Consider the following 23,060-nt stretch of genomic DNA (forward strand, 5'->3'; position numbering starts at 1 on the left):
AATGAGAAGGGACCCTGTGGAATGTCGGGTTCTGAACTCTTGACCTTGGAGCCACATGGCATGATGAAGCCTTTCATCTGATGTATGAGCAAATACAGGGGATGTTTATCTTAGTTGCCTTGAAAACAAAAATGAGAATAAAAAACAAACATGACATCATGAATCAACATGTATGACATAAGTTATGTCATATAGCCCTCTCTAAATATTTATAAAAGCAAAGTTAAGCAGAGGACACTGCTTATCCATTCCTTTTAGTAAATGTGTAAGCCTTTTTAAAAATACAAGTGGTTATTTTGTAAGTTTTGTATAGCAGCACTATAAGGTAGAAAACAATAGTAAAAGCATTTTCCAGTCAAAATAGAGCTTATGGTGCCCTCTTGTGGAAAGTTTGTTTCAAATGTTGTTGCTGAATAAGTAAAACGGAATAAAGAGATAGATGGACCAAAATGAAAATTGTCATCACCTTTATGTTATTCGAAATCCTTATTAATTGTATTTCTTTCCTAGACTATAATTGAAATTGTTAGTTAGAGTGACATTTCCTATGTTGTACGGAAAACACATTAATGAAAGTGAATGGTGACTGAGGCTGTCATACTGCCTTAAATCCCCTTTTGTGTTTCACAGAAGACAAAAGGGAAACATGATTGCAGCAACATGGGTAAATGATAACAAAATATTTTTTTTTGGAGAAAACTTATATTTTATAGAGTTTTATTATATAATAATAATAACCAAACGCGGATTTTCAGTCATAGAAAGTATAATGCAAAGAGATATTCTTGCTCCATTTTATTTATTTATTAAAACACATGTTTATTTATATTGTTATTTTTCTCCCACTTTCTATGTATTCGTCTTGGGTTGTGTTTAACACTGATGAAGCTTGCTTGAAGAGATTTAATGAAAGTTTGCACAAAAGAAGATTGAACGCCGTCAACTAAGAAGCCAATCCGTGTCAAGAAAGTGCGCATGCGCATTAGTTTGCGTTCGCCTCCCTTCAGCACTGCTCGGTGCTCTTATCATATCATAGTTCTCTTTGTGAGATTTTTCAAGCTGCAGGGATGACCGATGTCCAACACTCGCCAGAAGCTGACAACCAAAGCCACGGAAAAGAGCCACAATGTAATCATTTAACAGACACTAAAGAGGGGAATCGAGCTATAGCGATCGACAGAATGTTCTAGAACGGTCATGTGATGTAGACCAGCTATGTCGCACTTTAAAAAAATACTCTGACGTACGTGTATTTTTCTTATAGGAGTTCGTTCGCTATCGTAAACATAACTAGGTTTACTTGTTAAACCGAGTTTCGGGGTTGTTTAGGGTATTAAATAGAGGGAGGTTTCGATGCGATATGTTTTAGAGAAATCTTTTCTCGTTTTTTAAGCAGCGAGGGGGAAGAGGACAGCACGTGAGGGGTCTTGTCCAATGGGATCGGACGCTTTCAGCAGGAGGGTATAAATACAAGGCGGTTGCCGTGAGAGACGTCCGCCATTGATGACTAACCTTTCAAAGAAACAGTGTTATTTCAAGCGTATTCATGTATATGATGTTAATTTGTTCTGTTGGCGTTGAAAACTAAACCAAAAAATATTTAAGTCATTTTCAAAGAGGGTTTTTCGGGCGCAAAGCATCAACGAGATCCTTCGGTTGGTGAAGTTTCCCAGCAGAGCTCATCCTGCACTGCATCGTCTGTCTCAGTTCGGCAGTTTAAACTTTCTTTGTTGTTCCCGAGACGGAAAGGTAACATTTTGGATCCAGGTTAAGCTAGCTTCATTTAGCTGGCGGAATGGTTAGGGGAGGGACTGTTAGCTGAGCTCAATGTCAGCATCTGACGGGGCGGGGTAATGTGTGACTAGATGTGCTAAAGCTAGCCAGGCGCCATTTTGTGGCTCGAGTCTTGCTAACACGATTATTCATGGGATTCATGTAAACCAGCCTTTACTTATTTGTAGTGTGTTTCATGTTTGTGTAAGTTAACGTTTGTCACTAAAACTGATTATTTAAGCAGCGGTCTCAATTCTGTGGCAGTAAAATTGAGCCGGAAGTTAGGAGTGTTGCGTCATCCATAAGAGGTCGTCGGGTTTATGTAACGCACAGCCCTGGATTGTGTAAAGGAACAGGTATATCTTGCATATAACGCAACGTATAGTATATGTTGCACTTTAAGTAAATGGACCTTTTTCAATAACTATATTAGTTGCTCATCTGTTTTGTTGACCTACAAAAGCTTTTTGTTCTGAGTAAAGTTAGATGAATGTATTTCTCCCACGTGCAGTCTGTAATTTGACAAATTGGCACGTGTTTGTCCACAACAAACGAGAATAAATGGTCACAACGTCGCTAAGTTTGTGTATTCAAATTGTGAACGTGTTAAACCTGTAGGTCTAAAAATAAACACGGATCTTCATCTTTGAAGTGGACTTTATCGATGATGGACCGCATTCCCTTCTCCCCTCCAAAAACAAAACCCCCTTCCCAATCATAAGCAAACCAGTGTGAAACTAAGTGTTTTTATATAGCTTACAAAAAATAAAAACTTTTTTTTTTCGAATTGTTTTTCTTGTGTAAATACATTTTGTAAGTTCATAGGCTTGTATACTGATTTATTTTTCTTTTACATTTATTTAAATAAAGTACACATAATGATCCATATTATTTGTAAATGTTTTTGTGTATGAGAAAAACATACTATTTTACTGAGCAGGACGATGACCTTTTAGTTTGGGGTAAGTGTGATGAAGGATAACCTCCGTAGCTGAGCTAAATAAAGCCTGAGAGCTTCGAGGCAATGTAAAGAAGTTTTCACGGTCCAAATATTGAAAGAAGTAGGGTTTGCTTTTATTGATCTAATGAGTAACTTAAATCTAGAAACAGCAGTTTAAATTGGTAAGTGCTATACATATAAACCTTGGTAGAAATCAATTAATAACGCTTTCGGTGTTTATTTTAAGTTCAATTTAGATTAGTTTAAAAATGTCATATTGGCAGTTTTCATCTAAACAGCAAAGCTCTATTTTTAATGTGCCAGACAAGTTTTCAGTATATTTACTATCAATTTGTTTTTGGAAGGAAATAAAGGACAGCATATTCAGACTTTTTAACTGGCGAGTTACCTTCCAAACAGGATTTTTTTTTATTTTTATGAAGGTATTTAGGTATTTCAGATACTGTATTTTAAATGTATACAGACGCCTTCTATCGGGAGTAGAGGTGAAGAGCGTTGTAGTGTTCATTTATTAGGCAATAGAGGGCACTGCATACTGCATGAAACCTGCAGTAATTCTGAGTGCAGTGTCATTAACAAGGGATTTACATAGCATGTGTGTATTACTCAGAAGCTATTACACTTGTCGTAAAATGACTCTGTGTGCTCTAATCTGCTTCTTTTTCTAAGTTGCCTAAAAATAATAAACGGCAGTGCAGAATGGCATGAGGATGTTGACACTGCTCTCCCTGTTTGCAGTGGAAGTGTAATGCTCAGTGAGCTGCCTAGGTTTAGTTGCAAAAGCCCTTTCCATACTGGTCCCCACTTCCTGGAACGGCTCAGACAATTTCTGATGTGAAACCCCCACAGATCTTCACCATGAATGGGAATCCCCCTCCCCCTGAGTTCAAGAACCCCAAAAAACCTGGGCGCCTCACCAATCAGTTGCAGTATCTAGAAAAAGTGGTGATTAAGTCCTTGTGGAGACATCAATTCTCCTGGCCTTTCAGACAGCCTGTGGATGCAGTCCGACTCAATCTGCCAGTAAGTCTCAGCGTGCGCTTTCATTTAAAGATATTTTACTGATTACACAGTTTTTAAGTGTTCATCTTTGTGTTTGGTGGTTATTGGTGATTTCAATATTTCCACTTGATTTAGGATTATTATACAATCATCAAGAACCCTATGGACATGAGCACCATTAAAAAGCGTCTTGAAAACAATTACTACTGGAAGGCAATGGAGTGTATAGAAGACTTCAACAACATGTTCACAAACTGTTACGTGTACAATCGGGTGAGGACACTGCTGTTGTTTTATGTAACGTTGCTAAGAATTGCTAAGCAACATTTGGTTTCCAACTTCTTTTGTGTTTGTGGTTTCAGCCAGGAGATGACATTGTTCAGATGGCTCAAGCCCTTGAGAAGCTTTTTTTGGAGAAGGTGGCAAAGATGCCTCAAGATGAGTTTGAGATCTCTGCTCTGACAACTAAAGCTCCTGTGAAAGGAGGAAGGAAATCAACAGCAGGTATTCAGGCCACGTAAATTAAATAAATTGATGACAAATTACATGTATCAGGTTTCTGCGTTGTGTATGGTAGTGTACAGTGAAAATTAAGTTAATATTTGCATTTTTTTGCAGTGATAAAGAGGCCACAGTCTCCTGTGTCTGAAGTGGTTTTCCAACAAACAGTGACCGTCATCCCTCCGGACGCTCTTCACACAATTCCCTCTGCTCCCCTGTCTGCGCAACTCACAGCCAAAGTCAGTTCCTCTCAAACCAGCTCCACTTGCACTTTTAACATGTATCAGCTGTATCATAAGCCTCTTGTACAAACTTAACTCGGGTGTTAACACTCATTGTATGCCTGGGAATTACAGTGATTTGATAGGAACATTCTATTTCACAATCAGTACGTTTATATGGACAACAATACTCCGATATTACCACGATTAAAACAATACTCTGATTAAGAATCTACCATGTAAACTGATTTTGAATGACCTTAATCTGGCTAAAGTCATACTCGAAGTAAACACAAATCGAATTAACATGTGGAGTATCCTTTTTTTTTTTTTTTGTACACACTTTAATCACACCATTAACGTTGTGTAGTACTTTTTGCCGCATTTTGCGACAGGATAAAAACATGTTTGGTGACAAACAAAAAAAATCCATTAAAACAACTCTCTCCCACCAGTCCTCACTTCACACTCTCATCCAGTACCTCCGAGTTTGTCATGGAGGTATGAAGGAAATGTTGCAGAATGAAAGAGTAGAGGAGGACTGTTGCTGGTGTAATTGTATCTGAAGTCTTCTGTTTTCACGTAGCTAGGGATAAAACGATTCCTCGAGTAACTCGATTACAACAAATGATCGAGGCAAATTCCTCTGCATCGAAGCCTCTTTTAATTTATTTTAAATCTCACGTCAGCTTCTTTCGCAATGATTTTTTTATTGTGACACAACGCGTTTACGTCACCCACAAAGCGGAAGGAGACACAAGCGCTGCGTCCGAAATCGCATACTGCAAGGAGTCAGCAGTGTTTTGATTTGAGGGCATGGGTAAACGTAAAGAGAACGTTGTGGCGTGTGTCAATTGCAAGATAGAGCTGGCATACCACAAATAGGGCCCTATGATTTACGCGATGCAGAAAACGCGGAGGGAATTGCGGAATCCAGCCATAAAAACGGAATTTACAGTTTAACGCGGAATGGCGTGGAATTTGCCAAATTTTTTATGAATTAATCAAAAATAGGTCATTGCACAGTATATTTAAATATGAATACTGCATGTTATGTGTGTCTCTGTTAATGAATGGAGCAGAAGCGCGAGTTCCTTATCACACACTGAAGCACGCTGTCTCACTAAATAAGGACGTGAACACATGAACAACATCTCCAGAACTGCTCTGACAGTCACTTCATGAGCATTTAACCATTTGATTTGAGTAAAACTAGCGTCACATCACGTACACAGAACTGTAAAGGTACGTCAACCTGTCAAAATAAAAGTCTGGTTAAAGACTATTGTTCAGTAGAATGTACATAGCCTACTACTAAAAAAAAAATCTAACATTATTTTTTTTTTTAAGGTTTAGTCACACAACATTTCTTCCATTTTTTTTTTTTTAAATAAATTAAAGTAAAGTAATTAAAGTAAAGTAATTAAAGTAAATCCCCTTTGTTTACCAAAAAGTTTACCAAGAAGATCCGGTTACATCAAGTGATTTAGTTCGCAAACCGGATATCACTACACTGCAGTGAACGTGCTCACAACAGACCCGGAAGAGAAGACAATGCTGAATAAAGTCGTAGTTTTTGCTATGTTTGGACCAAAATGTATTTTCGATGCTTCATCAAAGTAGTCCATGTGACATCAGAGTGTCATTTAGAATTCTTTTATGTTTTTATTACCTTTCTGGACATGGACAGTAGAGCCCGACCGATATATCGGCCGGCCGATATTATCGGCCAATATAAGCTAATTGCATTTAAATCGGCATCGGCATTTATAACGGCCGATGAAACATGAGAAACAGAGTCTCATGCTTCACTCATGTTATGAGTGTTGCATAGTGTGCCCACCAGAGGGAGCTCTGCAGCTCCAGAGTTAACAACAGCGCCAGAAGTCCACTACAGAAGAAAGCGATCAACTGTTTTGATGGTGAGTCTGTCGTTCGTCATGTGAAATGATTGTAGATTTAGTTCATACCCTGTATATAAAAACTGTGTGGTAGTTCTAGCTAACGGTCCTATCATTATTACTTCTAAATATTCTGTAACATCACTTACAGCCGCTAATGCATTGCTATATTAGATTAGCCACAAAGCTATAACGTTAGCGTTTAACTTATTCTTATTCTATTGCGGTGTGTTTCCCACATAATGACCGCGTAATTGGGCCTTTCACACAGTACGCGGTATGCACGGCGCTTGCCGCTGGGCTCAGCGTTGCCCTTCAGATACAACACGATTTGCGCTGCGCTATGGCATAGGCGGAGTTTTAAAAACGTTTAGCGGGAGCTCTTACATAGTCTGTTCCTCCTCCTTTCGGTCAGCAGCAAACATGTATCTGTCCCGTTGTAAGAAGCGAGCGATAGCGCTAGTCCTGCTGATGAGAATTAAGAGAGAAGCAAGGAAGAAGAGGCTACCCTCAGGTCCAGAGAACAATTTGGTGAATTCAGGCTGGTTACGTTACTCTAACGCTAATAGCTTCCTTTTTAGCAGGCCCCTTAAATGCTTGCTATTAACTTGTTTGAAGGTGGTTCTTCTCAAAATTGACAGCGGTGTGTTCATGACACTAACGTTAACCATTCAACTTCGAATTGATTCCGTAATCTTCCGGTAATAGTAGGCAAGACGATGTTTTGATTCAGACTGCACAAAGAGAAGAGGAGAAGATATACGGGTCTGTTGTGAATGTGTCTGTGAGAGCAAATATAGTGTAGTTACAGTAACTACAGTAGGTGCGTCAGAAATGATTAAACCAGAGGGGACATGTAAATAAATGTGAGCTGAACAAGCGCTTTTTTTTTTACATATTGTTTCAAAGCAGCTTTACAGACATAACAGTAAAATGTTGAAATAATATTGTTAAATATAAGTAGGTAATACCTATTGCTTGACAAATAAAAAAAATATATATATTTCTCATTTTTGCCTATGTAGGAGATCCCAGTTTATTATTATTATAATTCTAATGATGACATGAGTAATGATACATGGTGATATTATTAATACACATGCTTATTCTTTCTCCGTCTCTCTTTCTGCCTACAGATGGCTGAAAAAGATGAATGCTGTAGCAGCAAAGTGTGGGACTACTTCTGCAAATACTTTAACTTTAGTAATATAAATTATTTACAGTAAACACACAGACTGTTAAAACCAGCTTCAACTGGAAGAAAGTAAAAGTGTTAAATGTTTAAAACCAGACTGTTTTTTGATCATTTAAAAAATATATACTTTTGATGTGCAATTGTTTAGTCATTGAGACTGTAATCTAAGGCTTTTTTTTAACATAGTCCATTCTGGAAAATGGTTTATACAGCCCACATACATAGAACAGGCAGATATTTTGCTATTGAATGTTGTGTAAATGCAGTTTATAGGATATGGGTCTAATATCCAGATTATTTTTAAAATCAAAATATCGTCTTATAAATCGGCTCTTTTCGAGTTAATATCGGCATCGGCCCCCAAAAATCCATATCGGTCGGGCTCTAATGGACAGTATACAGTATATACGTTTTCAATGAAGGGACAGAAAGCTCTTGCACTAAATCTAAAATATCTTAAACTGTGTTCCAAAAATGAACGGAGATCTTACGGGTTTGGAACGACATGAGGGTGAGTCATTAATGACACAATTTTCATTTTTGGGTGAACTATCCCTTTAAATTTGAGTCCCATCTCATGGACCGTTCCAATCCCATCACCCACATTCTCTCCCACTTCCTGTCAAATCTCTGTAATGTTCTTTAGGGAAAAAAAAAGAAATGGGTGCATACTACCAAATTTGTGTGTGAAATCTGTCCACAGGTGTTGTCACAAACAAATTATTTATCAATAACTTTCATAATTAAAAGTATTATAAATGAACCAAAAAATGTATAGACAGCTGGAGCCACACATAAGCAAAAATGACATACTCCTATGGCCTTGTAAACATGTCTAGATAATCTGTTTTCTATTGATATGCAAGTACCTGTATTCTAGATCTCCATAAGAGGTGATCGTGTTGTTTTGTACTTATTTTGAGGATATTACACTCATTGCTCGAAGGGTCTTTATGCATCTGCTTTCAGGCCAGAATGTGTCTTAAGAGAACATCGTGTTTGCTCTGAGGCTGTAAACGAAAGGTTTTTCAGAAAGCCCTTACAAAGATATTTAGACATGTTCTATGCAGATTACTAATTTTGGGTATGCAGTTGCTCGTTTAGAATACTCCAAATTCATTAACATTATAACATGGTTCGAAATAAATGCATGTGCATATGCATGTGTTAGGGTTTAGGCTAAAGACTGTGCAGTTATTAGTTAATGAGACCTAGTGTTTGCCAAGGATGAATTAGTGTAGATTTGCCTCTTTGACAAAGATAAGGGTTGTTAGGTTGTCTCATACTGAATCATGTAAATAGTATTTTCTAAAGGTAGAGTATGGGGGGAAACACAGATTGCATATCATTTTTTTAGTTAACTGTAATCTGCATGTACCTTTTCTTTCAGTTGAAAAATGGTGTGAAAAGAAAAGCAGACACTACGACCCCTTCTGCCTCTTCCATCACCAGCTGTGAGTTGTCCCCTGGTGTAACAGAACCAAAAGTCCTTAAGTTATTCTCCAGACGAGGTAGCGGACGACCCATCAAACCTCCCTGTAAAGACCTTCCTGAATCACCACCACAGCATCAGGTGGGGAGAAGGACCAAACTCTCAGAGAGACTCAAATACTGCAGTGCCATCCTGAAAGAGATGTTTGCCAAAAAGCATTCTGCTTACGCCTGGCCATTTTATAAGCCTGTGGATGCAAAGGCACTGGGCCTTCTTGATTATCATGAAATCATTCACCAACCTATGGATATGAGTACCATCAGAGTGAGTACCATGGTTGTGTTAATATTACTTCTTTGCTCATTGTTATTGTTTTGTATGTAATGGGCTTATTATTATTTTTTTGAGTAGAAAAAGATAGAAGCTCGCGAGTACACCGATGCATTTAAGTTTGCTGCAGATGTGCGGCTCATGTTCTCAAACTGCTACAAATACAATCCACCCACCCATGAGGTAGTGGCCATGGCAAGAAAGCTTCAGGTGTGTCTTTAGGTGGTTTGATCTTTTAAAATCCAATGTTTGTCTTATTTTCCTATGGGTAAATGCGGAATATTTGTATTTTTTACCCAGGATGTTTTTGAGTTTCGTTTCTCCAAGATTCCTGACGAACCGAGGAATTCAGCACCGTCCTCTAATCAGAACAGAGTAAGGAAGGAGAGAGCACACAGTCCGTCCAGCTCTGAGAGCAGTGACAGTGAATCATCTCCATCAGAAAACTCCTCAGACACAGAAGATGAAGAGGAGAGAGCTCAGAGGCTTGCCAACCTGGAGGAACAGGTAAGACTTGTGTATAGACATTTGAGTCCCCTCAAACATACACACATCCTTTGTTCCAAAACTCATGACATTATAATCACACCCAGTGTGGTGACTTTGCCTCCTTCACAAAATTATATATGGCAGTATTGCATGTATTCTTTGCAGTGAAAACAATGCCAGAATGTTTTTTGCCAAAAAGCGAGAGGCGACTCTTTTAGTTACATACTTGGGAGTACTTTAAGTCTTTGCAGTTAAAGTGTGATTTTTTTCTTGTGTTATCATAGTGTTGTGTTGTAAACTTAATAGGTGTCGTGCTTAACATGTTGCTAAGTCAAGTCTTCTATGCCAATATGAGCATTCAAAATCAGCCTGCTGTGAGGGTTTGGATGCTGCCCATTTGTACAGTAGTCCGTGAAAAAAATAGCTTGCTAAGTTTCGAATTATAGATCGACAGCATTTATATGTGTATCCTTATATAATGTCATTTCTGTCTTTACTCACCAGCTGAAAGCAGTACGAGAGCAGTTGCAGTTACTGACCCAAACACCTCTCTTGAAACCAAAGAAAAGGGAAAAGTCCAAGAAGAAGAGGAAGAAAGAGCGAGAGTTCAGTAAGCGAAAAGGTGAAGAAATGAAGAAACCGGCAAAAATAGAGAAGAGGTCTAACAGCAAGTCATCAGGGTAAGAAGATGTGTGGTGCTTGTGGGTGTACATCATGCCCATTTCTATCCTAAGTATCCACCTTATGTTTCCTGTAAGAGCGGGCGCAGCCATTTTTTAATTGAATGTGTCTGGCTTCCGGTCTCATCCACTTCCAGCTATTTTAGCTGTACAACACAGCTCATTTTGCCACCTGATATTGCAAACTGGTGTTTCAGGTTATTTTAACACACACACTGGTTTGTAGTACAAACATGTTAACCATTTACTGGACTTTATTATTCTTTTCATTATTTCCCTACAGCAGTTAATGAATTTTATGTTTTATGTCAAGACAAATTCTCAAAGAAATCAAAATTATGTCAACTTTGTTCTCAGGCGGAAGGAGAGCAGAGCATATGACTCCGAGGAAGAGATGAATACATTACCCATGTCTTACGAGGAGAAACGGCAACTGAGTTTGGACATTAACAAGCTTCCTGGAGACAAGCTTGGCAAAATAGTGAACATCATCAAGGCACGAGAACCCTTGCTTAGGGACACAGACCCTGAGGAGATCGAGATCGACTTTGAGACTCTTAAACCTTCAACTCTTCGAGCTCTCGAGTGCTATGTTGTCACTTGCCTCCAAAAGAAACCAAAGGAAACTGACAGTAAGTACTGTTTGGTTAATATTAAGAGCTTTTATGCTGAGATTCATTATATATATATATATATGAAAGCTGGTACTAAAAGCTTTTCACACCACCTGTAATACAACTGAATGGCATGCAAATAAGAAATATTTGCATATGTTTTTCATACTACAACCACATATGCCAAGTCAGGGGACACGTCATCATTATCTGGAAAAAATGTTACACCCACAGTATAGCAGAACATTATTTTTGCTTCACTGTGAAAGTGTTCATAAAGGGTTTTTTTGTGTATGCTTTACCTTAAAAAAAAAAATGGATACATACTCTACAATGCTTACAAAATTGGTGCATAAAAGGAGAATTATTATCTTATATTTATTGATTGATCTTTTTACATTATTAGAAAAGAAGCTGCTGAAGTCTAAAATCAAGGAAAAGGAGAAAGAGCTGCAACACGCACATGGAGAATCAAATAATAAAAAGGCCAAAAGTAAGTATAGGTATTTATTTGTTCATTCTTTTTTGATGTAGTCATATAAATGCAGTATAAACCTATACATTTCCCCTTCTGTGTGCAGTTGAAGCGGAAGCAGAGTATAAAGAGATGAGCCGTCCGTCTCGTCTGAGTGACAGCAGCAGCTCATCCAGCTCTGACAGCAGTAGTGACTCTAGCTCCTCTGATAGCTGTGATTCTGATTCAGGTTAGCTGCTTCACACCTACCCACCAACCCTTTATTCACTCACTGTCTCTCAGGCCAGTCTGTTCCCCCTGCTATCAATCTGGCCACTGATGCAGAAAACAAACCAAAAATTGTAAAGCTTACCCGGACACGTCCCCAGCATTATAAAGTTTCACTTTTCTCATCTAAACAACTTTTTTTTTTTTCTTTTTTTTTTTTTTTTACCCAATTAAAAAAAAAAAGTGTTATTTTTTTGTGTTCACTTCTTGTGTTTTATCACTTTTGTAATATAAAGAAAATTGTGCACTTTTGGCTCTAAATTAGTAAAAGAATAAGTTGTCTCTCTTACTCTCTCGCACTCTTTCTGTAGTTTTTGTTGGGTGCTATTATTTATGTTGTTTTCCCATGTTTGATATTTTGTTCTTATTTCATCACAATCACTTGTGTTGTTGCTGTAGTTTAAGACCAGCTGGCTCTTGGTATGGGGTTTTCTTCATTTTATACACTCACGGCACTTTCAAGTTACAAATAGTGGTTAAGGGCTTCGAAGAAACGCCAGGTTCCAATTTGGACCTTCACCAAACATACCTGAGAGCACAGCAGTTTATGTGTCGCATGATATTGTCCTAGTTAAGAGTTACAGCTGGTCTGTTTTAAACTGCTGCTTTGTCATTATTATGTGGTTCCCCTGTTGCATTACATTGTAATTTCACCTTTTGTACTTGTTTGAGGTTATGCATAGATGTATATGTATATGTAATGATATTTTTCAATAGATTGTAAAAGCATACATCGATATGTTGTATGTGAGGTTACTTGGATTGTAAACTATAGTTGGAACATGGAAGGTAGGACCAAAACAAGCTGTCGTAAGTCTGGTGCATATTTTGTAGATGTGTGAATTTTAGTTACCTAAACAGGTTTAAAGCTTACCCATTGAGCTTGGTGTTTAACACCCAGAGATTTAAATAAAACACATTTTCCTAGACAACTGTTGAATGTTAAGATAAGTGTTGTGTTTTCTTTCGCTTTTTTTTGTCATCTCACTTTTTTTGTTCACAATGTTTACTCTCATCACAAAACACTTTCACAAGTTGTGCACACTACTTTGGAAAAAAAAATGGACCACTTGCAATGAAACATTTTATGATTTATTTGTATTTATTTACAGTGATCGTGACCCTTTATAGTACTTTAATTGCATGCACAGTTTTCTGAAGTCCAGTTATAAAATATAAATGGAGTAAATCAGCAGGAATGCCCCTGGGATGGGGTTGGCCTTTACCGCAGTCATGACTGAAGTGAAATGACCTCAGTGTGCATTGTGCGTGTCTTACAGAACAGAAAGCTAAGAGGAAGCAAAGCAAAACCCCTGGCCATGCCCACAAAATTAAAAACAAGGTAAAAAGCACACAAGCCAATAAGAGACAACCAATATTACCTGGCCTACTCCCACTCCTTTAATATTTGGCACATGGAGCATTTCACTTCATGTAGTGCCAGATTTGTCCTGAGTGAACTATTGCCCCCTTTCCCCCTCCCCAAACAGGCATCACGGCAGGCCGTTGCTGAGGTAAAGGACTCTTCTTCTGCCTCAGTCATGACGTGCCAGTCTGGTCCAGCATATCTAGTCTCAGAGGCAGACTCCAAAGACCTGTTTGTGTCACAACAAGTAAAGCATCCTGCCGAGGACACCATGTCATTCCCAGGTTAGGCTCGGTGCCATTGATCATACTTCTGTTCACGTTGATTTGTTTTCTGTGGCCACATCATGATGTACAAAACAAATGAATTGACCTCCAAAACTGAAAATGATTTCTTTATTACTCGTATGGAGAACAGATAGTTATTGGCAACTTTGATTTATCACCTGAACACTTTTCTGTCCATCCCTCTACCCTTCACCTGCAACAGCATTACACAGCCGGCTGCCTCCTCAGCCATCCAGACCTAGTGGCAAAGCTGCCCCACTACCTCATAAAACCTTGACTGCCCCTTTACCCATCAGCCTACCTCCAGACCAGGCCATCAACCCTTTATGTAACACTTCTGCCACCTCCCCCTATAAAGACAACACAACCACCCCACTCAAATCTTCCCAGTTGTCGATTTCCCAACACACACCAACCACACTCCTTTCAGACTCTTCGTTCCCCCATAGTCCTTCACTCGACCCCCAGGTCTCTCAGGTTGGCCCCCCATCACCTGCTGCTGCAGAGAAGCCTCCACTTAAATCTGAGCAGGAAGGTAAGAGGTTGCTTGATGTTTTACCGCCGCCGCCCGCCGATCTCCGTCCCTTGCTCGCTCCTCTTGTTCTGTTAACATTGCTCGTCTGCAACTTTTCCCTTCCATTGTGGGTTGACATTGTATGTTCATCATAACTGGTGGTTTGTTTTGAGTTAGTTGCATGCCATTCTGTCTCTCACTTATAGTGCTGCTTTAATGCACGTGTTAAACAGGATACCAATTTAAAGTAAACTCCATCTCTCTCTTTCTCTTCCTCCCCTCAATCTTGCAGGTGTACTTCCTCTTCTGTCACCACTGACCTCACCTCATGCAGCCATTCCTGTCATAGGATGTCAGTCTACCTCCAGCTCTCAGTTTGAGGTAATTAATATTTATGCTTAACTTGTCTTTGTTCAATTTATTAGATTAAGTTGTCAGTTAAAATAGATTTTTCAGAATAGTTTGTTGCAAACACCTTTACACAACATAATTTAAGGCTGGAATACACAACACAATTAAAATTTGAGTAAACAACAATGGTAGTCGGGACAAAAGATTCCATCATTACATCTTGTGTAATGTGTAGTGGACGACAACCGATACATGTCTGTGACACTTTACAATGTCAACACAGAATGCCAGCAGTGTTAATCATTTTAACTGTATGCCTTTAATAAATAAATTTTATACAATACCTCTTTTATTAAGCTTAACCTAATCTTTTATTATCCTATGGCAATAGCTGACACATGATACGCCGCTACACAGCATGGGGAGGTTATCGCGCCACATCCACTATACCAGTGAATGGATGGAACGAGCTGTCTGACAAGCCGATGTCAAAACAGACCTGTGCGTTAAGTGATGCAGAGTTAATTCAGACTCCGTAACAAAACTATATCTGCAACAAGTCTGTGTTGACTGAATATGTTTAGCAGCTTCTACAGTTAAAGATAAACTTAGAGCACACTTTTGGATGAGTCCTTCCAATGTTTGAAAAATTTAGTTTTTGAATTAAATCTTAAAAATGTCTAGATATTTAATTCATTATTTAAATTATATATTAAAATTATATTTAAATTATCATTTTCAAAACCATTTAAATACTTAGATTAAGTAAATTTTTAAAGTACTGGTATTTAAATAATTAACCCTTCTATGCTGTTGGTGTCTGGGCTTATTTGTTTACTTATTTTTTAAAATAACATGATGCGTTAAACTTTGACCATGGACTTCCTGCGCGTCTTTGTCACCTTTTTCACCTATGATAAGTTTGCATTCCTGAACGTAATATTTAGCCCCTAAATGTGAATTTTACCAGGTGAACCCCCTTGAAACGCGGTTTTGTTGTTAAAAAAAAAAACCTGATGAAATTTGTCAGCTTAGACAAAATAAAAAAGCTGATTTATTTAGAAACAAAGTCTTTATGGATGCATTATATAATCAAATGATTCCTTCAAACGTTCTATACACTGCAGTGTTAGATGCACAAATGTTCTTTTCCACCTTTTTTGTGGAACTGTTTTCATTGAAGAAACAGAAAAGACAATATTGTGTCTAAACTCAATGTTAACTTCTTGTTTGTTAAACTTGTTTGTTAAACTCTCTGCAGCAATGTAAATTGTTGTCACCTCTGCATGAGAGTCCTTTAACCAACATGAGGGATGAGCAGAGCTGCCCAGAGACACTGGAAGAGTCCTCCGTTCAGCTGCACAAAATGCATGGTCAGCATTTCTCCTGCTGTTTTCCTACAGAGTCCTCTCCTTTTTCTCAATGGTTTCTTGAAATGGGTTCTTCACTTTTTCTAGGAGCTAAATATGATGGCAGTGAACTATGCAAGCCCATTCAAGATGCTAAATCAAACCTGCCTAAAAAGGTACCAATACTTTATAGGAGTAGCAAATGAAAATATGGTGTTGTCACCAATAACCTGGACCTGTTCACGTGTGTTTAAGGATATTGTCCTAAAGCATGCTGACTCCTGGACAAGCTTGGGGAAGATGGCTACTCAAAATCCTTGCCCAATCAAATCATCTAAGGAAAGTTTCCAGCAGTTTCGTAAAGTTGCCATGGAGAAAGAGGAACGAGAGCGAGCTCGTAAACTGCAGATGGAAGCAGGTCAAGAAAACAGCAGCACAGACAAAAGCGGGTATAAACAGAATCTTATTTTTCAGGCAACAGTGTATAAAGCTGTGTTATGTAAGTTTCATTTTGGAGAAGTTTCAATCTCTGCATGGCTGGAGCCATGATTCCAGCTGACCACAGCTTCCCATGGCTCGGTTTCAAAACCTAGCGAATTTGACAAATGCATTCTAAGTTTCTATTCTATTATTAATTTGCTGTCATATCCCCATGGCCAGCATTTGATTATTATACGACTGTGATCGCTGATCTAGCTAACAGTGTGGCCTTTTAATGATTTCTAGTCTGATGCAGCAGCTTCAAAAAACCAAGCTGGACTGCCCGTCTACAAAGCCAGAAGTGGAGTCAGCAGAGCTGCCTCTGATGGCAGCCATCTTGGATACCCCCAAAGCCCCTGAGCCCTCCTCTCTTCCACAGAGCGCTGTAGACAGAGAACGAGAGATGGCCCGCAAGAGAGAGCAGGAGCGCCGCAGGAGAGAGGCTGTAAGTACTTTGCACACCAAGTATTTTAGAAACTAACTTTAAAAAGTTGAGATTTAAAGGGAACATCCTGACCCTGCATAGACAGCATCGTAAACTACCACATTCAAGACCCAGAAAAGTTGTAAGGACAATGTTAAAATATTCCATGTGACATCAGTGGTTCAACCGTTATTTTATGAAGCTACGAGAATACTTTTTGTGCGCAAAGAAAACAAAAGTAATGACTTGCGCCATGGGACTCTTGTGAACGCGTGTCGAAGACTAGCACGGATATCTGTGTTCCAGAGATGAATGAAGATGTTACGGGTTTAGAATGATGAGGAGTAATTTACAGAATTTTTATTTAAATGCATTGGATAAACTATCCCAATGCATTTAAAAACATTTCATCCAATTAGGTATGTTCTTCTAGATTTATAATAACCACATACATTGTTACTTATTTTTACTATGTAATTATTAGGGCTACTCCCAAATAGTCAACTAATTGTTACATAAAACATAATGATACGGCATATGTTACAGAAATATACGTATGTATATATTGACATATACATACATGTATATAATATAATAATGTGTCAGGAGAGGGTACAGATGACGTGCTTAATGAGAGGAATAACACCGGTTCAAAAAGGTGTAAAGAGTCTTAAGGCACAAGGCTACAAAGAGTCCACACCTAAAACAGAGTAAGCTACTGGGATGTGGGTAACATCAAGCTGGTAGTATTTAACAAATGTGTGTGGAGAAGCCCAGCTTGGACCGGCACAAATGTCCTGCAAGGAACCCCCTTTAAACAGAGCCCACAAGACCACTATGGCCCTAGTTAATTGCGCTCTGAGGCCCACATGCCCACACTCCATTTAATTCATATGCCAAATAGATGGCTTCCACGAGTCAATGCATTCTGGCATAAAGGCAGGGTTAGGCCTGGGAAAAACCTATCTCCACTGCAAGAAAATTAGTTCACGAGGGATGAACGGAGAGCATGTGCAAATCTCTGACATGTTTGGCGGAAGCCAAGGCCAGAACCAGAGCCACCCAGACTGGTGAAGGTGGGGGATTTTCCCGTTTGCTTTCGGACAGGAGGTCCATGAGTAATGGGAGGGGCCATGACTAGGCATACAGAAAAGGGATTATCTCTGTCAGCCATAGAGCAGCACAGCGGGCCATTGGTGGGCCAGTGCATCCACGGCAAGTGGGGGCGTCCTTGTCCCGTAGCGAGAAGAACGTTGAACAGTGGCCGTTTTGGCATGAGGCGAAGAAATCAACGGCTGCCTGACCAATGCTCTTTCATAGCAGTTCCTCTATCTGAGCGGGTTCCCCCACGACAAAAGAAGTGCGCCACTGTTTAGAATGCCCGAGACATGGTTTGCCCATAATGACAGAAAGTGCTGCCTGCTTCATACTAACAACCTGGGATCTAGTGCATAGGGCTTGAAGGGGTGCATCCCACCTGGCGGTTCATATGGTGTCATTGTCATGTTTCAGAGCCGAAAGTAGTGTGTGCTCGGCCACACATGTTCCCCATCCTGTTAAGGACCCATCTGTGGTTTCCACTTTCCGTAACATCATGGCCCCAGGAGGTCCCATGAGTGTAAAGCTCTGCATTCCTCCAGTGATGCAGCGCTGCTGTGCACTGTGACTGAGTGGCAGAGATCACATAATGGTCTGAAATGAAGAGATAAAACCACTTCATGAACATCCTCCTTCTCCAGAGGAAGGACATGGACAGCCGAAGCCATAAGAACCTGTAGTCTGAGAGAAATCTTAACACTTGCTCCTTCTGAAGCTGAATGCTGCGATGTGAGCAAACACACAGACCGTGTCTTGAATCACTTTCTCTCTTGAATTGGCTTTAATCAGCCAATCGTCTATATATGTCAGGATCTTGAGACCCACTATTTTCAGTGTTGCCAAGATCATCCTAGGCTAGCATATTTTTTAGATTGATTGATGTGAACCAATGGTTTACTGAATGTAAGAGAGAGCCATGTGTTGATATTCTGAAATTGTATTTCCTAAAATGTTTGTTCAACACTGCGATCCAGAATAGGATGGAAAGAACCGTCATTCTTTGGGACTAGAAAATAATGAGAGTCTGCTAAAGTGCCGGGAAAACCCTTGAACCAACCCCTTTTTGTAGGAGGAAGGGGATTTTGTCTTTCAGAATGGGAACAAAGCTCTCTTCCGTATGAGAAGAGAGGGTTCCGTTGAAACGTAGTTGCAATCTGAAGTCTGAACCCCTTCGTTATTGTATCACCCATTCGGGAGCTGTCATGTTCTTTCTTATCATTGAATTTATATGATTTGTTTAATTTTTATCTTTTTTTAAAGGCCGAAGCTTTTATTGAATTTGTGAGAGTAGTGTGAAGGAAGCTGTGTGGTGACACTGCTTCTGCACTTTGTCCTCACTGTATTCTCCTTTGAAACTGGGGAAACTCACTTAGGAACTGTGTAGAACTTAGGAACTACACCAGGAACTGTGAAGCCCATACCAACACACCTTACTGCGCCGACAGATAACCTCCGTTGTTTAAACAGGGAAATATGAGGGGCAGAACTGGTGTCTGTAGGGCTGGCCGCCTGTGCACCTGTGGCCGTGCAAAAGCCGGCCGCTATTATGGAGAAATAGGTGATTCACTGTCAGTAACTCCTCCCAGAGAACGTGGCTGATGGCCACCCTTTCTTTTCTTGTCCCATTTCGACCAGCAGTTCGCTGGTAAGCAGATGGAAGGGAGGAGTCGCCCCAGCCGTTGAGACTGCCTTCATCGTCCGCAAAATATCCTCAAAATGAAAAGGCATTGATCAGCCCGACTAAGTGAGGCTGCTCCGCAGGAGTCCCCGGAAGCAAATTGGTGTCATCTTAATCACATCTGCATCAGACAGCCCCGAGTTAAACAAATCTAACTCTTCAATCCCTGTGTGTCGGCCACCTTGAGTCTCCGACGCAGGAGCGTGTTTTTTTTGTTTTGTTTTTTTGACGACATTCTGAGGTTGTTGAAGACCCATGCAAACAAAACAAAGGGAAGTGGATCCCCAAAGGGAAGTGGATGAGGGTGACGCACATTGCCGGGCAGGCTCACGGCAGATTGCCCACGGTAATAGCTGGACTTGGTTTGGGAAAAAGCCAATAACAACGGACCATGGAAAAGGACAAGTAAGAGGTGGGCAGCCTAGTAATTAGTGCGAGTTTGGGTGGCTTGCAGGGCTGGCGGTGGCTGATCCAGAGATGTGTCCTCCTGTAGACAGTTATGTCAAAGTCAAGACCAACAAGCTGTGAGAAAAGTCCAGAGGTTGCGAGAAGCTAATGTCAACTAAGAAAAGGTAGCATGTGCCGGGGCTATATGTGCTCGGTTAAGGGGCGGCCCCTTACCTGCCATTGGGCATACATACGCTCCTGTCTTTCAAGCCAGACTTGGTGAAATTGGATGCTTCTTTAGAGGTCAGGTACAGATGCCCTCCCCATAGGTGGATCTCGATCATGAGATGATGAAAAATAACTGTTTATTTGTGTGCAATCACATTAATAACAAAACATTGCGCTTTTGTAAAATAATGAAAGCAAGCAGGATGCGCTTTCTGCCGTCTCAGTCTCTGTGAACTTGAGCATGAAAACTCCCATGTATATCTTTGCCTTACAGACATTAAATTTTTTCAGATTATGTCATCCGTTTGAAACATGCCTACAGGCACATCACTGCAGCAATGATGATTGAGTGTTGCAGACTTCATCTTTTAAACTAAAAACAAAGAAAGCACTAGTTTATCAACTTATTAAAATGTTAATGCAGTCTCCTTACTGTTTCTCCCTGTCACATTCATAATCATAGCTTCTGTGATGCGCTGTGGCAAGCTTTCGTGTGTGCTTGAGTGCTTATTGGTCATGGCCTAGTGGTTAGAGAGTTTGACTCCTAACCCTAGGGTTCACTGCTCTGTGTGTGTGCACTTTGGATGGGTTAAATGCAGGGCACAAATTCTAAGTATGGGTCACCATACTTGGCTGAATGTCATGTCACTTTTCTTTTTATTTTTTTTTTCTTATTAGGCTGTGTAGGCAATTAAAAAGATTTCATAATGATTTAAATAGTTTATTAATAAACATGTGATTAGTCGACTAATGCTTCAAATGAACAACTACTAGTCAACCAGAAAAATCCTTAGTCGAGTGCAGCCCTAATACTTATTAAATAATGTTTATTTTAATGTGTAATAACAAATATCTGTTATGCTGTTTATTAGCATTAATAATAAATTATATAAATTGTGTTAATTAATAACAACAATAAACATTTTTACTGCTATTGTTCTTACCATATAATTGTTGATTTTATGATGATTCTAATTATTAATCGCAAAATAATTAACAAATATCAGTTATAATATAACTTATGACGTTACTGTTATTATTGCAATATAAAGATGATTTACTAATTATGTTGGTTATATTATACTATAATTCATATTAAAATAATTACAACTATAATAATGTTACAGTATGTTGTTTATTGACCTTCATTACAAATATTATACTTAATGGTTTTATAAATAACCACAATAAGCATTACTGTTATTATTGTAATATAAAGGTTATTTACTAATTAGGTTTATTAATGTTATAATTACTATAAAGATAATTAAAATGAGAATAACCAATGTTATATTGTTTATTAACATTCATAAATATTATACTTTATGGTTTTATTAATAATAACCACAATAAATATTACTTTTGTTATTGTTGTTGTTAAATATTTAAAAATATTTATTACTATAAAAAACTAATAAAAACGAATAATGTTTTATCATGTTTTTTTTGTTATCTCTTTTAGATGTCCGGAGTCATTGATATGACCATGCAGAGAGACATAATGGCAACCTTTGAGAAGAACTTGGACTGAGATCGACAAACAAATAAAAAAAATTTGCTTGTGTGTGTTGCGCTACTGTTCGGTGAACAGTTGTAGGCCGTCTTTTCCCTTCCCCTACTTGCTCCAGGAGTCCTGGCGATTGAAATGGGTCTTTAGTCTTTTGATGGGCAAAAATACTGCAATACAGCTTCATTACTTTACATTTGTACTAAGTTAGCTCTTGCAAAAATAAGAAAACAGTCATGGACCGCATATGATGTTGTAAGACCAATATTTGCACCAATAATAGTGTCGAGTGTATATTCTTGAGTTGTTATTTTGATGCTTGGATTCAGAAATGCCTGCACTGAAACTCTCTGTGGCAGTTTGTAAAGTGAAACCTGTCTGTCGTTCACAACAGTTTTTGTGTTCCTTAACATGTTTTGTTTTTTAAATACTGAAGAATGTTTACTTCTCTTGATTATTATTGCAATTGGATTCTTTGACACATTCCATCGACTCTTCTGCTGTATGAATATTGCATAGCTGGTCGTCTTTCGCTAGCTCTTGTCAGAACTGTAAGGGATATTTTTGTGCAGGGCCCTGTCCCTGTTTATCCTACTAGCTGGTATTTCATGTTTTTGATGTAAAGCAGCAATTTAAACAGAAAATATGCTGACTGCGTTAAACTTGTTTCATTTATATATATATAAAATATATATATATTTCTGTAGTGTCAGAAATGTATCATAAGCATGTATGTATAAATATTTATCATTTTGTTACAGGACAGCCATTTTTTTTCCCCAAGTGTTCGCCTATGAAGAATCAGACTTATTTAGAGGAGTTATTGCACTTCCTGTATTTCTATTTGTATCCATTTGGAAGTGCAGTGCCATAAAGTTTCTCTCTTGGAGATGATAGGCAGTTCTCTGCCTAAAGTCAGTGGTTTCTCCAAAGCCGTGTTGATTCCAAGGTGTGATCTGGTGATTGTACTGCACTGAATTCTGACTATAATGGTTGTGTGGCAGTTTTCATCACAAGCACTTTATTCATTACACCACCATACTGAGGTGTCACAGGCTACTGAGGGGAAGAATAATATATTATTTCAAAGAAATCGCATTCTAAAAGTTAAATCAATAAAAGTATTTTCAGTAAATATTGTTTATATGGGTCATTTTTGTTACACATCACATATGAACGTCACAATTAACACTTAAGCACATTAAATTTATCAAAAATTGCACTGAAGGCATCACTGTAACTTGTGATACAAAAAATTATATTACGAATCATGGTTTCCACACACAAAAAATATGAAATATTGAATACTGATGAAATATATTTTGAGCACCAATTCAGCATATAATTTCTGAAGGATCATTTTGTGCCGTTAGGTGGTTTGTTTCACTCAAAACAGATGAAATCACAAACGTTGGTATAACATTTATATATATATATATATAATTGATACATTTCCAAATTAATTTTAAGTGGCACCTTTCATATGCAGCCTCATCATTATGTTTATTGAAATAGTCATCGAGCTGCAATGTATAAAATTTACTTGCCTC

The 23,060-nt window shown here is 38.7% G+C and overlaps 1 protein-coding gene across 5 annotated transcripts; it reads left to right on the plus strand.

The window, feature by feature from the left end:
- Positions 1-977: 977 nt before the first annotated feature.
- LOC132161264 (bromodomain testis-specific protein-like) lies at positions 978-22,645 on the plus strand. 5 transcript variants are annotated; one of them, XM_059571206.1, is made up of 18 exons: positions 978-1,128; positions 3,473-3,757; positions 3,872-4,009; positions 4,099-4,240; positions 4,355-4,476; positions 8,945-9,310; positions 9,398-9,526; positions 9,617-9,823; positions 10,310-10,485; positions 10,843-11,117; positions 11,506-11,592; positions 11,681-11,803; positions 14,301-14,389; positions 15,621-15,732; positions 15,817-15,884; positions 15,964-16,157; positions 16,435-16,633; positions 21,466-22,645. In XM_059571206.1, the coding sequence occupies exons 2-18, from the start codon at positions 3,593-3,595 to the stop codon at positions 21,532-21,534; spliced, it is 2,661 nt and encodes an 886-aa protein (XP_059427189.1). In that variant the 5' UTR covers positions 978-1,128; positions 3,473-3,592; the 3' UTR covers positions 21,535-22,645. The 5 variants fall into 5 exon arrangements, with proteins under 5 accessions (XP_059427189.1, XP_059427188.1, XP_059427190.1 ...); XM_059571205.1 differs by having other exon boundaries at positions 1,005-1,749; XM_059571207.1 differs by having other exon boundaries at positions 1,005-1,749; positions 3,584-3,757.
- The last annotated feature ends 415 nt before the right edge of the window (positions 22,646-23,060 follow it).

Source organism: Carassius carassius, chromosome 17, assembly GCF_963082965.1.
Source record: "Carassius carassius chromosome 17, fCarCar2.1, whole genome shotgun sequence".
NCBI lineage: Eukaryota > Metazoa > Chordata > Actinopteri > Cypriniformes > Cyprinidae > Carassius > Carassius carassius.

What these genes read in the sequence shown, in the direction of transcription:
- LOC132161264 (XM_059571204.1), top strand. Translation starts at nt 1,075, where the DNA reads ATGTCCAACACTCGCCAGAAGCTGACAACCAAAGCCACGGAAAAGAGC. An exon ending in CTGCGCAACTCACAGCCAAA is followed by an intron (nt 4,477 to 8,944) that starts GTCAGTTCCTCT and finishes CTTTTCTTTCAG; the next exon opens with TTGAAAAATGGTGTGAAAAG. An exon ending in AGCGCCGCAGGAGAGAGGCT is followed by an intron (nt 16,634 to 21,465) that starts GTAAGTACTTTG and finishes TATCTCTTTTAG; the next exon opens with ATGTCCGGAGTCATTGATAT.